Source organism: Pristiophorus japonicus, chromosome 2, assembly GCF_044704955.1.
Source record: "Pristiophorus japonicus isolate sPriJap1 chromosome 2, sPriJap1.hap1, whole genome shotgun sequence".
Lineage (NCBI taxonomy): Eukaryota > Metazoa > Chordata > Chondrichthyes > Pristiophoridae > Pristiophorus > Pristiophorus japonicus.
The window spans coordinates 169,915,701-169,934,071 of NC_091978.1; the positions used below are offsets into that span (position 1 = coordinate 169,915,701).

General features: G+C 42.6%; 1 protein-coding gene across 1 annotated transcript in view; it reads left to right on the forward strand.

The window, feature by feature from the left end:
• The first annotated feature begins 2,762 nt into the window (after nucleotides 1–2,762).
• The window catches only part of LOC139229057 (BEN domain-containing protein 4), a 75,211-nt gene continuing 59,602 nt past the window's right edge, over nucleotides 2,763–18,371 (forward strand). Inside the window, exon 1 of the mRNA XM_070860718.1 lies at nucleotides 2,763–3,231. Within this exon, the coding sequence (XP_070716819.1) occupies nucleotides 2,763–3,231 (469 nt within the window). The remainder of the gene's footprint in view (nucleotides 3,232–18,371) is intronic.

An 18,371-nucleotide genomic window follows, 5' to 3' on the forward strand; every position in this document is an offset into this window, starting at 1 on the left:
ATCTATGGAAGCTTTTGCAGTCAATTTTTATGTTCCCGGTGAGCTTCCTCTCGAACTCTATTTTCCCCTTCCTAATTAAATCCTTTGTCCTCCTCTGCTGAATTCTAAATTTCTCCCAGTCCTCAGGTTTGCTGCTTTTTTTGGCCAATTTAGATGCCTCTTCCTTGGATCTAACACTATCCTTAATTTACCTTGTTAATCACGGTTGAGCCACCTTCCCTGTTTTATTTTTACTCCAGAGAGGGATGTATAATTTTTGAAGTTCATCCATGTGATCTTTAAATGTTTGCCATTGACTATCCACCGTCAGCCCTTTAAGTATCATTTGCCAGTCTATGCTAGCCAATTCACTCCTCATGCCGTCAAAGTTAGCTTCCCTCAAGTTCAGGACCCTAGTTTCTGAATTAACTGTGTCACTCTCCATCTTAATAAAGAATTCTACCATATTATGGTCACTTTTCCCCAAGGGGCCTCGCACAACAAGATTGCTAATTAGTCCCTTCTCATTACGTATCACCCAGTCTAGGATGGCCAGCTCTCTGGTTGGTTCCTCGACATATTGGTCAAGAAAACCATCCCTAATACACTCATTTAGCTTTATCTTGTTTAACCTTGTCCATTGTTTTGTCACACAGCTGTTGTCCAAGATATCACTGATTTCTTGCCAGACAAGCTATTGCCTGAGCTATTGTCTCTGTCTCCCTCGTGCTCCCCTTTCATAACAGACACAGCTTGCCACTTTGTCATATTTATATTTTTGGCAGAATTAATGTATCAGGTGATTGAAAATCTCACACCTGGAATTCGTTCAGCCTTGACAGGCTAATAACAATACTTGAGAAGTCCAAGTGACTAAACAGCTCTGTTATTAAAAGTCAAAGTTGAACATTTTTAAAATACTTTATCTGTGGCTTATAATTTATTATAAAAATTATGTTGCTCCTTTCATTTAGAGGACTAATCGAAGAGTATCCAGTTGCACAAGGTAATACAGTATAAGGAACGTGGCTGAAATTCAACACAGCAATAGGACAGTCCTGGGCTAGACTTTCCCTAAAGCCCCTCAACGTCGATTGCTGCCCAGAAAAACAGGTAACATTCTGCAACTAACATTGGCGAAAATTTCCATAACTAAGCTGAAAAATATTGCCCGGTGAGAAAAATGGATCTTGCACTAATATTCTCGGTGGTTTCACAGCAGTTAAAGGCGAAACTAGGTGAAACGGGCGGTTCTTAAAATGTTTTTAAAAATTTGCTCTGAGGCTGCGGTTGGGCCTTGGGAGGGGGGTAAACGTAAAAAAAAAATTCACTAAAAATAAAAAGTTAAAACACATTCCCAAGATAGTTTTGCAGTTAATCACCATTTTACAATTAAAAAAAAAACTTTAACTTACCTACTCACCTACCACCCTGTTTAAGCAGCTCCCACAGGGCAGTTCCCTCGGCGATCTGGACGGGCTTCTGTTGAGACCAAACTTACGCCCTGGCGATTCTCTCAGCAGTGCACGTTGGCGGTTTGGTCCCAGCGGTCGTTTGGAGATGTGGGCAGTTCCATTTAAAAAGTAATCAGGAAACTTTCGCAGGCGGTTTCTCTCACAAAAACAGGTGTACCGCCGAGAAAACCGCCGAAGATGAAGGCGAAAGTCTCCCCAGGGAGACCAATGTGAACTGGACAATAGAATCAAAGATGCATTATCAGGGTATTAATCATTTAAGTACTTTATAATTTGAATAAAAGATCCTTCATTTGACAGAGATTTTAAATATCAACTGCAAATGTATTGCTTTATATTTTTGTCTTAGAAGCTTAGTTTAAATGTCAAAGAAGTAGAACGACAATTATATTTAGAATATGTTATACAATCAGAGTTCTGCCTAAAACCAGTTAATGCTCAGCTTCAATTTAGAGGAGCTGCGAGACAATTATTTTCTAAATAGTGCAGTTGTGGTTTTCAGCAATGACGATTACACGGTTTCGGTGCTGTGTCCGCACAGGGAAGTATTTCCTGTCGCTGATTTCAAACACGCTGACATTTAACAAGAAGCAGAGTTTGAGATAAAATTAACTTTTTCAAGATTTTGCGAAATTTGCGTAAATCATCCATAGCTGTTCAGCTTTACTTTGCCGGTGTGAATGATCTTCTCCTAAGTCTCGCCCCCAGCCCTTTCCATCTGCACATATCTCGCACGTATGCGACAACGGTGGAAATTGAAAGCTGGCTGGTTATTATTTTTCTGGCATTCGTTTGAATATTGAAATAATACAATATACGCTTGTTTTGCGATTATTCTGAAATTGTTTGAAGAATACTTCTAAACAAGATGCGAAGAAAGACTGCCTGTGTGTGTCTGTCAGTGTTGAACTCTTGCTGACAGGCCATTGTGTGTCAGTTTCAACTCATTGTAAATTCACACAAAAAGAGACACTGACAGAGAGGGACACACACACAGACAGATAGACAATTACAGACAGAGAGAGACAGAGAGATACACGCTGAGACATTGAGACACATATACTGAGACAGACACTGGAACAAGTGTATTGACAGCAGCCCAAGCTGCAAGCAGAAGTCCCGCCCTTGGGTCTTTCTCATTGGGTCGCTCCGGGGGCTGCGTGCCTGTTTGCAGGGATGTCTCCTGGGTGTAGGTCAGCGGCGCTGCCAATCACCGGTGGCCCTTCCGACTGCAAGCTCGGCTGAGTGGAAGCGTCAAACCAGAAGGGTAAAAAAAATCGCCCCTCCCCCTCGCATAAGCGATCTGCAATGGAGGAAATGAACCAGGCGGAAGATGAAGGACTGCGATCGGGCACCATCTGCAAGCAGCGGAACCCCTACAGTGTCCTCAAACCATTCCCTGGGAAGAAGGTAATGGTCAGGAGGTACGAGAGACCCACCATGGTCCAGATGCCGCAACTGGCCATTGGGACTGGAGGAGGAGGAGAGGCTCATCACCAGAATCATCATCATCCGCCGCTTGCCATCAACACCGAGCAGCAGCACCAACAGCAACATCACTGCCACCATCAGCACCCCCAACAGCAGCATTACCCATACCAGAGTGTCTCTAACAGCAGGATAGCCCCGGGAGCAGCAGCAGCATCAACGGCTACCTTCGCTTCAGCATCCCAATCCCACCTTGAAGCAACGGCTCCAGACCATTCTTCTGTCAGGTACAACAATATATCCGCACACCAATCAGGAGCTGTAAACAGCAACATCAACCTCAGTGCAGGTATTGGTAAACTAGTATCCCCATTCACAGTATCGATGTGTTGTGTTATATTTAACTCACTAACAGCCCAAAGTTTCTCTTTGAATACAGTAATTTTGTTCTTGGCAAGTTTTCCCAAGAATGGCTGAACTCCAAGTTAGTTTTTTTTTTGCAACCTGTATCTAGCTTGTGGAAGTACCATGGGTACAATGCAGAAATAATTTTAATCAATGAGTTGATAAATCTGCATTGCAGCAGGAAGGTAGGATTTACTCTCAATTAAAATTGTATTACTTGTTGGTATAGTTTGAACATCAATTTTAGCTGCTAAATTCAGTTTTATTATGATGAGTGGCAACTAAGCATAGATACAAATTGAAACTGAATACTGGAAACCTGAAATAAAAAGCAAAAATGCTTGAAATATAAAGCAGATCTGTTGGCATCTGAAAGACAAGAGAGGTTAACATTTCAGTGGAGACACTTCATCAGACTGGCAGCCTATGCATTTTATATAAATGCTACAGAATTAATACTGTATCACTGTTGCTTTGTTACTGTTTTTGGAGTTGATACTTGTACAGCATATTACAGCATAATTATAAAATGTCTACTCTCTATATAAATATTATAGATGATATATTAAAATCTGAGCATTATGGTAAGATTAAAAACCAGGGTTCGTCTTTTGAACTGTATCAATAAAACTGACTGTGAAGTGGGAATTCATCATGAGAATTTCCTTACCTTATTATATTGTTTCTTTCAGTTATTGTCTGAAAGGTTGTAAACCAGATGCACTGCATTATCTGGCACTGATTTCCACATTATTACTGCAGAGATGATAGGGAATGCAGGACATTAACAGCAGGTCGACCATACCTGAAGAAGAAAGGTAGCTGAATGTTTTGAGCTTAACCCATAATCTGAACTGACACCATTTGGTTGGAGAAACCCCTCTTTGGACGAACCAAGACAAGTCATGACATGGCGAAGAATACAAAGAAGGGACAGAATGGTCGAGCTCAAGAGTCAAAATCTTTCAAAAAGCAGCTGATGGATTTAACAGCCTATTTGCTGTCTATTAGTGAAAGTAATTTGATCTTAACTCTTTACCTCTGCATGTTGCCCTTCTGTTCCCCTTTGATAAGTCAGAGTACACCCAGAATGCAATCAGTTTCATAAAAGGGACATCTCTAGCTTGACTGTGTCATGTCTGATGAAAGGTTACATCTGAAGCATTGACATCTTTCTCTGTTAGATGCCGGTCAACCTGTCACTCCTGGACTCTGGAGTGAAGTTGACCCATCTCACAAGGAGTTATACTGTCACTTTTTGATGAAAAATTGGCAGTATAATTGCATTCCTTATGTAATTCTGTATGTTTCACCTCAATTTAATTTCATTACACTGGACCAGCTTATCGTCTGCTATGATTACTTCATAACAAATGGTTATCATTGTCTTCAGCGCAGAGTTAAATTACTCTACCATTACACACTACTAGTAGTAATAAAGATAGTTTAAACTTCAGACTGGCTACAATATCCTGGATACTGGGAGCTTCACAGCTTAGTTTTCACTAAACTCTTTAATTTAGATCTCAGATTTGTTCATAAATTATGACTGGTCAGTTAGCCTCATCTCTTGTAATGGTGTGCAGCATGTTACCATTATATTAATTGAATTTTTTCCTCACAAACTGGTGAAGTTCACTCTGGACTGTCTTCTTCCAACATTTTGAGGAGAGTCGAGGAATATATATTTTGAAAATATGTGATTGTGATTCCAAATGTTTTAGCTGTATTTCCTTGAACTCTTTTTTTTCTGTTGCAAGTAACACCACACTTACAATTCCAGCCATGAAGGTTTGATAATGTCTGGACTACTTACTTCTCTATGATTGCCTTTATTTGGAATCATTGAGAGTTAAAATGAGGAAAGTTACATATATTGGGGTAAGAGGAGCAAAGCAATTAATCCCCGAGACAGTTCCCTTCCCTTCTGTAAAATGTACCATTTAGTGGGGTCGCCAAGAACTAGCAAAACTCATCCAATTGAGGAAAGCCAGTTTGATTGGCAGCTTGCCTTGGGATGAGAACTGACAAACAATTGGCCAAGAGTCAAAAACTCACCTGCATACACCAAATTTTAAAGGACAAAATAAATCCAACAGTTAAAAAGAATTTTGATGATCTTTGTTAATTTTATGGGGGAACTGCATTGGAGGAAAAATTGAACCCAATTGTATGAGATAGTTGAAGTTGTATCAGTAGAGGTTCAATTATTAAGCAAGGGTAATCAGGTGATATTATTGTTTCAATTGTGCTCAGTTATGTGCTAACTCAGTTACAATTCACTATTGGTAGGAATGTTCCTCAGTTCATCCAAAGATGTCATCAGTACTCACTGTTAAAAAATCCATAATGCATAAGAGTTTTTTAATCTTTTATTTTGAAATGGTACAGATGGTGAAAATGCTTTCAATTTATTCCATATACAGTTAATGGCAAGGATTTGGCATCACAATGTTTGTTAAGTGCTCCCTTTTAACCTTCATGGACCACATTCAAAGTAAAGTTCAGAGAATACTGTTCCTAAACTTTTGGTGATATTTTAGTTCCCAACTAAAATGAGCTGTGCAGCCTCCAACTTGTACAAGTGCGTCCAGAGTAAGGATAAGCAAAGCTACCCAAATTTGGCATCAGACATTCAGCATTTTTTCAATTTGAATTTAATCACAATCTGAGTAGATTTGTATCTTTACACCCCCAGGTCTCTGTTCCTGCACCCACTTTAAAATTGTGCCATTTAGTTTATATTGCCTTGCCTCATTCTTCCTACCAAAATGAATCACTTCACATTTCTCTGCGTTAAATTTTATCTGCCCGTGTCTGACCATTTCACCAGCCTGTCTATGTCCTCCTGAAGTCCGTTAATATCCTCCTCACTATTTACTATATTTTTGAGTTTCATGTCATCCACAAACTTTGAAATTATACTCTGTATACCTAAGTTCAGGTCATTAATGTATATCAGAAAGAGCAGTGGTCCTAACACCGATCCCTGGGGGACACCACTGTATACTTCCTTCTAGTCTGAAAAACAACCCTTCACCACTACTTTATTTCGGCTAGCCAATTTCTTATCCACGCAGCCACTGCCCCTTTAATCATAGGGGCTTCAATTTTGCTAACAAATCTATTATGCGGTACTTTATCAAAAGCCTTTTGAAAGTCCAATATACACAACATTAACTGCACTACCCTCTTAAATGCTCTCCATTACTTCATCAAAGAACTCAATCAAGTTAGTCAAACATGATTTGCCTTTAACAAATCCGTGCTGGCTTTCATTTGTTAACCCATATTTTTCAAAGTGGCAATTAATTTTTTTCCGGATTATTGTCTCTAAAAGTTTGCCCACTACTGACGTTAGGCTAAGTGGCCTGTAATTGCTGGGTTTATCCTTCTCCCATTTTTGGAACAGGAATGTAACATTTACAGTCCTCAATTCCTCTGACACCACTCCTTTATCTAATGAGAATTGGAAGATTGTGGCCAGAGCCTCAGCAATTTCCACCCAAAAGTCCTTCAGCAACTTAGAATGCATCTCATCCAGACCAGGTGACTTTTCTACTTTGAGTACTGCCAATCTTTTAAGTACCTCTTTATTTTTATCCTATCCCATTTTACTACTACTTCCTCCTTTATTATGACATTGACAGTATCCTCTTCTTTAGTGAAGACAGATGCAAACTACTCATTTAGTACCTTAGCCTTGCTCTCTGCTTCCATAAGAAGATCTCCTTTTCAACACCTAATTGACATGCCCTTCCTTTGACTATCCTTTTATTATTTATATGTTTATAAAAATTTTGGGTTCCCTCTTATGTACGCTCACTTTGTCCCTTTTACTTCTTTTCCAGTTCTCCCCTGTATTTTTTGTATTTAGCTTGGTTCTCTATTGAATTATGCACCTGACATTTATCATTTGCCTTTTTTATCTGTTTTATTTTAATCTCTATGGGGAGAAATTTGGTTGGATAGCACCCCTCGCGAGGGGCGCTACAGGGGTGCTAAAGGGTTTGCAGCTGTGAGTGCCGACATTAGTGCCACTCACAAATTCAGTGTGTTGGTACCAGAAGTGCTGAGGAGTATTGCCCGGCAGCGTCGCGCCGGTGTGCAACGCCTCTGGTATCGACACGGAAGCAAAATTTAGTTTGCGTTGCACCCATAGCGCCCCATAGTGATCCCGCCAGAGAAAGCTGGCATTCAGAGCTGTTCCAGGAGGCTAAGAGAAAGAAGGACTGCTTGAGGTAAGTGTGATTGATTTTATTTTTGCAATTTAACTTTATTTGGTGTGAGTAATGTATAGGGATGTGTTTTTCATTCCGATATAGTTTTTTGCAGGGAGGCCTCTGTTGGGTCGCTACGAAGCCGGTCTTTTAGAAGAGGATATTCAATTGCGCACCTGGCCTCGCGCCCTAAAAGAAGTGCGGAATGCTTCCCTTCGCGCTCCACTCCACTCTCGGGGTGCTAAAACTGGATTTTGCTGTTCCCTTTGCTAAAAGATTTCCGTCGCTAAATGTAGCGGCCGCCCAACATTAGCATCTTTCTGCAATTTGCCTGAAATTTGGTCCTCTGTCTCCTCTCCATTATTTGCTGGCCTATGGTATGGCACCCAGCAGCGTAATAGCTCCTCTATTGTTTTTTTAAAATTCTAACCAAATACATTCAGCCTTTGAACCCTCAAGCACATCATGTCTTTCTCGTACTGTAACAGTATCTTTGATCAATACTGCCACCACACACCCCTCCTTTTTTTCCTTCCCGATCTTTCCTGATTACATTGTAGCCAGGAATATTAAGTGTGCATGCCTCCCCTTGTTTCAAGCAGTTCTCTCTTCTTTAATGAATACAGATGAAAATACTCATTTATTATTTCAACCATGCCCTCTGCCTCCACAAGAAGATCTCTTTTTTGGTCCCAATCGGGCACACTCTTTGACTATCTTTTCGTTTATAAAAAAAACTTTGGCTTCCCTTTTATGTTACTAATCTACTCTCATGCTCCCTCTTTGCCCCGCTTATTTCCTTTCCCAGTTCTCCTTTGTACATTTTGTATTAAGCTTGCTTCTTTACTTCACATTCTCTGCACTAAACTACATCAGTTAACTATCTGCACCAATCCACTAACCAGTTTATTGCCTCCAGTATTCTCCCTTGCAGCTTTTCTTATGCCCTCTGATTTGATATCAGAAGCACCATCCAAATTATTTATACTCCATCATAGGCAGTCCCTCGAAACGAGGATGACTTCCGGATCCTGAACTACATCTTGAAGGGTGGAAGACGCCTGTGCGTGGATTTTTTTAATGTGTGGTGGCCGTTGCACCCCAGCTACCACACGGGCTTGACAGAGCTAGGTCTTGGTCCAGTGGCAAGGATCAACCAAGACATAGAAACATAGAAAATAGGTGCAGGAGTAGGCCATTCGGCCCTTCGAGCCTGCACCGCCATTCAATGAGTTCATGGCTGAACATGCAACTTCAGTACCCCATTCCTGCTTTCTCGCCATACCCCTTGATCCCCCTCGTAGTAAGGACTTCATCTAACTCCTTTTTGAATATATTTAGTGAATTGGCCTCAACAAATTTCTGTGGTAGAGAATTCCACAGGTTCACCACTCTCTGGGTGAAGAAGTTTCTCCTCATCTCGGTCCTAAATGGCTTACCCCTTATCCTTAGATTGTGTCCCCTGGTTCTGGACTTCCCCAACATTGGGAACATTCTTCCTGCATCTAACCTGTCTAACCCCGTCAGAATTCTAAACGTTTCTATGAGATCCCCTCTCATTCTTCTGAACTCCAGTGAATACAAGCCCAGTTGATCCAGTCTTTCTTGATAGGTCAGTCCCGCCATCCCGGGAATCAGTCTGGTGAACCTTCACTGCACTCCCTCAATAGCAAGAATGTCCTTCCTCAGGTTAGGAGACCAAAACTGTACACAATACTCCAGGTGTGGCCTCACCAAGGCCCTGTACAACTGTAGCAACACCTCCCTGCCCCTGTACTCAAATCCCCTCGCTATGAAGGCCAACATGCCATTTGCTTTCTTAATCGCCTGCTGTACCTGCATGCCAACCTTCAATGACTGATGTACCATGACACCCAGGTCTCGTTGCACTTCCCCTTTTCCTAATCTGTCACCATTCAGATAATAGTCTGTCTCTCTGTTTTTACCACCAAAGTGGATAACCTCACATTTATCCACATTATACTTCATTTGCCATGCATTTGCCCACTCACCTAACCTATCCAAGTCGCTCTGCAGCCTCATAGCATCCTCCTCGCAGCTCACACTGCCACCCAACTTAGTGTCATCCGCAAATTTGGAGATACTACATTTAATCCCCTCGTCTAAATCATTAATGTGCAGTGTAAACAGCTGGGGCCCCAGCACAGAACCTTGCGGTACCCCACTAGTCACTGCCTGCCATTCTGAAAAGTCCCCATTTACTCCTACTCTTTGCTTCCTATCTGACAACCAGTTCTCAATCCATGTCAGCACACTACCCCCAATCCCATGTGCTTTAACTTTGCACGTTAATCTCTTGTGTGGGACCTTGTCGAAAGCCTTCTGAAAGTCCAAATATACCACATCAACTGGTTCTCCCTTGTCCACTCTACTGGAAACATCCTCAAAAAATTCCAGAAGATTTGTCAAGCATGATTTCCCTTTCACAAATCCATGCTGACTTGGACCTATCATGTTGACCGGTCTATAATTCCCTGTTTTCTCTCCCTCCTTTTTAAAAAAGTGGGGTTACATTGGCTACTCTCCACTCCATAGGAACTGATCCAGAGTCAATGGAATGTTGGAAAATGACTGTCAATGCATCCGCTATTTCCAAGGCCACCTCCTTAAGTACTCTGGGATGCAGTCCATCAGGCCCTGGGGATTTATCGGCCTTCAATCCCATCAATTTCCCCAACACAATTTCCCGACTAATAAGGATTTCTCTCAGTTCCTCCTCCTTACTAGACCCTCTGACCCCTTTTATATCCGAAAGGTTGTTTGTGTCCTCCTTAGTGAATACCAAACCAAAGTACTTGTTCAATTGGTCCGCCATTTCTTTGTTCCCCGTTATGACGTCCCCTGATTCTGACTGCAGGGGACCTACGTTTGTCTTTACTAACCTTTTTCTCTTTACATATCTATAGAAACTTTTGCAATCCGTCTTAATGTTCCCTGCAAGCTTCTTCTCGTACTCCATTTTCCCTGCCCTAATCAAACCCTTTGTCCTCCTCTGCTGAGTTCTAAATTTCTCCCAGTCCCAGGGTTCGCTGCTATTTCTGGCCAATTTGTATGCCGCTTCCTTGGCTTTAATATTATCCCTGATTTCCCTTGATAGCCACGGTTGAGCCACCTTCCCTTTTTTATTTTTATACCAGACAGGAATGTACAATTGTTGTAGTTCATCTATCCGGTCTCTAAATGTCTGCCATTGCCCATCCACAGTCAACCCCTTAAGTATCATTCGCCAATCTATCCTAGCCAATTCACGCCTCATACCTTCAAAGTTCGCCTTCTTTAAGTTCTGGACCATGGTCTCTGAATTAACTGTTTTATTCTCCATCCTAATGCAGAATTCCACCATATTATGGTCACTCTTCCCCAAGGGGCCTCGCACAACGAGATTGCTAATTAATCCTCTCTCATTACACAACACCCAGTCTAAGATGGCCTCCCCCCCCCCTAATTGGTTCCTCGACATATTGGTCCAGAAAACCATCCCTTATGCACTCCAGGAAATCCTCCTCCACCATATTGCTTCCAGTTTGGTTAGCCCAATCTATGTGCATATTAAAGTCACCCATTATAATTGCTGCACCTTTATTGCATGCACCCCTAATTTCCTGTTTGATGCCCTCCCCAACATCACTACTACTGTTTGGAGGTCTGTACACAACTCCCACTACCATTTTTTGCCCTTTGGTGTTCTGCAGCTCTACCCATATAGATTCCACATCATCCAAGCTAATGTCCTTCCTAACTATTGCATTAATCTCCTCCTTAACCAGCAATGCTACTCCACCTCCTTTTCCTTTTATTCTGTCCTTCCTGAATGTTGAATACCCCTGGATGTTGAGTTCCCAGCCCTGATCATCCTGGAGCCACGTCTCTGTAATCCCAATCACATCATATTTGTTAACATCTATTTGCACAGTTAATTCATCCACCTTATTACGGATACTCCTTGCATTAAGACACAAAGCCTTCAGGCTTGTTTTTTTAACACCCTTTGTCCTTTTAGAATTTTGCTGTACAGTGGCCCTTTTTGTTCTTTGCCTTGGGTTTCTCTGCCCTCCACTTTTCATCATCTCCTTTCTGTCTTTTGCTTTTGTCTCCTTTTTGTTTCCCTCTGTCTCCCTGCATTGGTTCCCATCCCCCTGCCATATTAGTTTAACTCCTCCCCAACAGCACTAGCAAACACTCCCCCTAGGACATTGGTTCCGGTCCTGCCCAGGTGCAGACCGTCCGGTTTGTACTGGTCCCACCTCCCCCAGAACCGGTTCCAATGCCCCAGGAATTTGAATCCCTCCCTGCTGCACCACTGCTCAAGCCACGTATTCATCTGCGCTATCCTGCGATTCCTACTCTGACTAGCACGTGGCAGTGGTAGCAATCCCGAGATTACTACTTTTGAGGTCCTACTTTTTAATTTAGCTCCTAGCTCCTTAAATTCGTTTCGTAGGACCTCATCCCTTTTTTTTAACCTATGTCGTTGGTACCAATGTGCACCATGACAACTGGCTGTTCTTCCTCCCTTTTCAGAATGTCCTGCACCCGCTCCGAGACATCCTTGACCCTTGCACCAGGGAGGCAACATACCATCCTGGAGTCTCGGTTGCGGCCGCAGAAACGCCTATCTATTCCCCTCACCATTGAATCCCCTATCACTATAGCTCTCCCACTCTTTTTCCTGCCCTCCTGTGCAACAGAGCCAGCCACGGTGCCATGAACTTGGCTGCTGCTGCCCTCCCCTGATGAGTCATCCCCCCCAACAGTACCCAAAGCAGTGTATCTGTTTTGCAGGGGGATGACCACAGGGAACCCCTGCACTACCTTCCTTGCACTGCTCTTCCTGCTGGTCTTCCATTCCCTATCTGGCTGTGGACCCTTTACCTGCGGTATGACCAACTCGCTACACGTGCTACTCACGTCATTCTCAGCATCGTGGATGCTCCAGAGTGAATCCACCCTCAGCTCCAACTCCGCAACGCGGTCCGCCAGGAGCTGGAGGCGGATACACTTCCCGCACACGTAGTCGTCAGGAACACTGGTGTCGTCACTGAGTTCCAACATGGTACAGGAGGAGCATAACACGTGACCGAGCTGACCTGCCATGACTTAACCCTTAGATAAGCAACAACAATGCTAAAGTTTACTCACTGTTATGGAAGAGAAAAAAGAAAAACTACTCACCAATCACCAGCCAATCACTTACCCCCTTGGCTGTGACGTCACCTTTCTGTTTCTTTCTACTTTTTTGCCTTCTCCCTGTAGCTGCACCTGCTAGCCTTTTATAGGCCTCACCAACGCACCTCCTCGACGCTGCTCCCGACTGCCGTCGACGCTGGGCCCCGGACTCCCTGCTGTGCCTTTTATAGACCTCACCAACGGACCTCCTCGACGCTGGAGACCAGCTCTGCTACACAGACCTAGTGCGCACACATATCGCAGTGTGGGCTGGCCCGTGCGGCCCCGAACTCTCGCCTCTCCTGGGCCCCGATCACATCCCTCTACGAATGCTTGCTGCTCCTTCGTCCCAACCTCACCGCTCCTGCTGTATCGGCCTGCACTGCAATCAGCCATCGCCCTCCTGCAGCAGCATGTGTTGCTCCCTGAAGTGGCATGCCACCACATGCTGCTCCCTCTAATGGCCCCGGCCTGTTGATGGTCTTGCAGGCCGGGATGGTGCCGATTTCCGGGCCGGACCACCTCCAGCTGCTCCCTCTAAAGGCATCCTCCATCCTTGTGTTGATGGACTTCTTGTCCAACCTCCAGTCTTGGATGAGCCACAATTTCCCCCAGCTAAACATTGGAAAGACCAAAGCAATTGTCTTTAGCCCCCAGCACAAACTGTCTATTTTCTTGCCACTGATGCATGGCTCTCACCGCCACTATCTTAGGTTGAACCAGCCTGTTTGCAACCTCAGCATCCTATTTGACCCCAAGCTTGGCTTCTGACCCCAAATCCTCTTCATCACAAAGGATGTAACTTTTTTCTATCTAGTAATGAACTTTCTGTTGATGTTGCTACATTTCCTCTTATACCATGTGCCTGGATTTTTCTAATAAGCCTCTTGTGAGACAACTTATAATATCTTCTGAAAATCCAAATACACTACATCTATTAAAACGAATACTGAAGACATTATTCAAAATATGGGGCTCAATTTTCCCCAAAGCTTTTTTTTGGTGTACTTGAAGAATTACGCCAGTTTATTTTGGGCCCAAGTACGCCAAAAAAAAGGTTCTAAATTTCCCCATTTGATTTCTTCATTTTGGCGCAGCCTAACCTGTCCTTTAGTTTTGGGGGTGGAGCCTTGAGCTGTGCCAAAAAGATCGGGTTGCCATGGTAACCAGGGACACAATGCGGGCTGAGGCTGCAAAGAAACATACAGCCAGCTTGCAACACATTAAAATACATTGCAGCAACTTACCTCCAATTATTAAAGTGTCCCCCCCCCCCCCGCCTCACCTCCCCCCGCACCCCGGATGCCGATCCCCACCCCTATCCTGGACCACAGAGCCTCCCGTTCTGCTCCCCCGTCCCTAGCCTTGGCCGCGTGATCTGCCGGTCCACTCCCCCTGTCCCCTAACCAATTTACCTGCCATCTGCTCCTTCGCCCCTAGCCCTGGCCGAAGAGCCTCCCGGTCCGCTCCTGCTCCCCCGTCCCTAGTTCCTTGCCGGTCTCGCTCCCCCGCCCTTAGCCCTGGCTGGATGAGCTCCCTCCCTGTCCCCGCACCTAACTATACCCGAAAGGCTTCCACCACCCCCCGCCCCCCCGCCCCTCGCCCCTCTCTCTTACCTCCTGCTGCTGCTGTCCGGGCATCTGCTGCACTTACCTGTGCAGATTTCCTTATCTGCGCCGATTTTCTTAACTCACCAGCAGGTTTTTCTGCGGAGACCACATACGCTGGCCTAAGAAGAACCGGAGTAATTCTCGGCTGGCCAAACTTCCTTAAATGGTTAGAATGGACAACAGAAGAGGCCCCAGCACAGATCCCTAGGGCACACCATTAGAAACATAGGAACAAGAGTAGGCCGTTATGCCCCACGAGCCTGTCCTGCCATTCAGTTAGATCATGGCAGACCTGAACCTCAACTTCATTTACACGTCTTTGATCAATATCCCTTGATGTCCTTACCCAACAAAAATCTAGCAATTTCAGCCTAGAAAATTTCAATTGATCCAGCATCCACAGCCTTTTAGAGGAGCGAGTTCCAGTTTTCCACTACTCTTTTATGAAAAGGTGCTTTCTGATTTCACTCCGAAATGGCCTCTGTGCTGGATTATAGTTTCTCTACAACTACTCTATTGAATCCCTTAATCATTTTAAATACCTTGATTAGATCACCCCTCAATCATCTAAACTCAAAGGAATGCAAGCCAAATTTATGTAATCTGTCCTCATAATTTAACCTTTAAGCCCTGGTATCTTCTGATGAATCTGCACTGTGCTCCCTCCACTGAAGCATCACTTCCTAACATTTGTGTTCTCGATGAATTGAAATAAAGGTCAACATTCCAATTGATTACGTTTTGTACCGATGTACTAGGATTGTGATTTGTGTACATGGACACCCAAATCCCTTTGCTCATCCACAGCTCCTAGTATCTCACCATTAAGAAAATATTTCAAATTGTTTTTCTCAGATCCAAAATGGATTACCTCACACTTCCCCACATTGAACTCCAACTGCCACAGTTTTGCCCAAGCAGTTAGACTCTCTATGTTCCTTTGTAACTTCCTCCTTCCATCAACACAGCTTGCCGCGCTATCTAATTGTCAATGATTTTCAAAGTGTTCAGTAATTTCATCCTGTATTTTGGACTCCAGAGGTTTACCCACAACTAAGGCTTATCACCTTTGTTGAACAGGATGTTTTTTGAAAATTACGGTTAGTGGCTCTGCTATCTCCGCCCAAACTATGATGTCCTTTGAAATACTTATTCCCAGTAGTGGTTCTTCCACATGCTCCACTTGTACTCATATAGTCCTACTTTCAATTTACTCTATAAGAGCTGATGCAAAATACCTATTAAACATTGCTACCACTCCCTAACTTTCACCTCTAAGTGATTCCCCCCCACCTCCTTGACTATCCTTTTACTTCTAATATGCTTATAAAAGCCCTTGCTGTTTCCTTCTTTCATACACCCCCTTTGTCTTCCTAATCTCCCTTTGATTCCTTCTTTACTTAAAAAAAATGCAGTTTTCCTCTATATTACCTCCCTTTATTTCATATGCCTCTTTTAAAAAAAACTTTTGTTGCTCTAACCTCTCTATTTATCCATGGAATTCCCACCTTCAACATAGCACCTATACTCCGAGTCAGAATGTATTTAACTGGTGCCTTATCAATCTCTTATTTAAATATCTCCAACTGCTGGCCCACTGTTTGACCTGGACTTTTTCCAGCCAATTAATTTAGGTTAGGCTCTCTTTCATGCCACTGAAAAGAGCTCTTTTCCAGTCCAAAGCCTTTACCTTTATCTCTTTTTAAAACATCTATTTCCAATGTGAATCTAATTAGTTTACGATTTTCCAAGTGCTCCTCTCCTTTCTGGTAATCCACTAGTCCTGTTTCATTATTCATTACTCAGCATCCTTATTGGATGTGCAACATCCTGATTAAAGATCATTCTAAGACTACATTTCCCATTTTGACCACAAACTTTTATCTTATTCTTATTCTACTTTAGAATAATGGGATGAGATGACTGTCTGTTGGTTGTAAGGGTCCTAATTGGAATGAATTTGAGCAGTATCAGTCTAGTTCCTAATGGGCATGGATCCACTTCACTAAATTGTACCTAACATGGCACTAAATTGACAATCTCCCTCAGAGACGATGCTGGTGAAGGAAATGGAAAAATGTCACACTGGTGCGACATGAGATGATATCATATGGTTAGGACTGAGGCACATTATTGGAGCAGTGTATCTAATCATGCTAGACTTGCTGTGAGTGTACTTGATACTAACACTGAGTTCCCAAAATGGAAAGTGTTCCATCAGTGACATCCCTCACCTTGAGGCCTATAATAAGTCGCCCAAAAAGAACCAAACACAATTTTTTACCGTTGCTGCTGCAAATCTACGACACATAACCAGTCACTTAAAGGATATTGTGCGTGCGTACTCCTGACTCCTAATCTTCTGAATTTATTTAGAGCATCCGATTTTCAATTGAATTGTGTTTTTAATTTGGTTTGCTTCTCACTTTGGCACTGAATATGAATTCAACAGTGCTTCCTATGCAAAACAAAGGTAGAGAATGAAGTTTAGGACGGTGGTGATACTCGTCTGAGGCTACAGTTAAAACCATAATATTAGTTATTGTCAAACTGTTTTGTTCTGTTTCTGTCGCCATTTTTAACACTGGCAAGCAAACCGTGCAAACTGATGTTTAAACAGGTTGAAGTCCCATATTATCATGATTGTGTAGCAATTTTTATTGAGGTTTTATTAGTCTCATCTGTATGCAAATCTAGCACTAGTCTCAGACCTTTTGTATCATATCTATTTCAGCTGATGAAAGAATGTCAGACATGCCTGTACACTACCTTATACATATTTATGAATGCTCACATCAATGACAGCCAATCAGTTCTAAATGTTTAAAGCATAATAACTGTAGCCAGAATACTCTATGCAAAACTATCTATGGTGCTGTGTGTTTGGCAGAAAAAATGGTCTTTTTTCAATCAGATACCACAGCTAAAGAAGGAAAATAATTAACCATCCAAAAGGTTTATAGAAACATTTGTATGCTATTTAAAATGTGACAACAGTGAAATTGTTTTTTGTGGGTAGGAATCTTACTGACAATGAAATTTATTGTTTATTTTCTATGTACTTTGACATTGTGTAGTACATTTAAAGGGGCCTCCAACTCTATTTAAAGAATTATAAAATTGAATAGTTTGCTGATAATCAGAATAGTCTGGTCAGTGCTCTGAGCCTTGAGCAGTATTGTGTTGTGAGGAAATCCAGTCCATAACATGGTACTTTTAGCACAATGTAAGCAACAACATTTTCCTTCTTTATGGTTGTTCACATTGTGAAGAGGTTTCCCATGAAATAGACCCACATTATTTCCATTATCCAGAGTGTTTAGTTTTAAAACACTTACAATTAAGCAATAGGATTTATACTTTCACAGCTTGAGCTAGGCTTTATTGGAAAATCGAATCACAATTAAATCAACAGGGTTTGGGTGCTGCAATGGTTTAGATCAGTTAATTTTTCTAGGAACTGGGCTTGAACCAGCCCAGACTGATGGAATGGAATTTATTTCTTGCCAGTTGTAATAGCTTTACATTAAAATTCTAGCACAGAACTATCCATAATTTTAAGCCTTGAAGTGCCATCTTGGTTCAGTTAGTAGCACTTCCACCTCTGAGTCATAAGATTGTCTGTTCAAATCCAGGATTGACATAATCTAGCTGACAGAAAGAAAGAATTTTCATCCATAGAATGGATTTCCCATCCTCAGATTGGCCCAAGCACTTCACAGACAATGAATTATTTTTTTGAACTGTATTACTCTTATTATTTAGGGGAATGCAATAATCAGTATGCACACAATGAGATTCCACAAGCAGGAAATTAGTTGGTTAATTTGTTAATTGAGGGTCAAATTGATTGGAGCACTGGGCCCTGGGACATTGTGGGCCACCCCTGCGAGAGAACATCTCCGCAAGTTGGGGCTATAAAAAGAGCTGGAGGATGTTTCCAATAAAGTGGACAAAGGAGTACCAGTTGATGTGGTATATTTGGACTTTCAGAAGGCTTTCGACAAGGTCCCACACAGGAGATTAATGTGCAAAGTTAAAGCACATGGGATTGGGGGTAGTGTGCT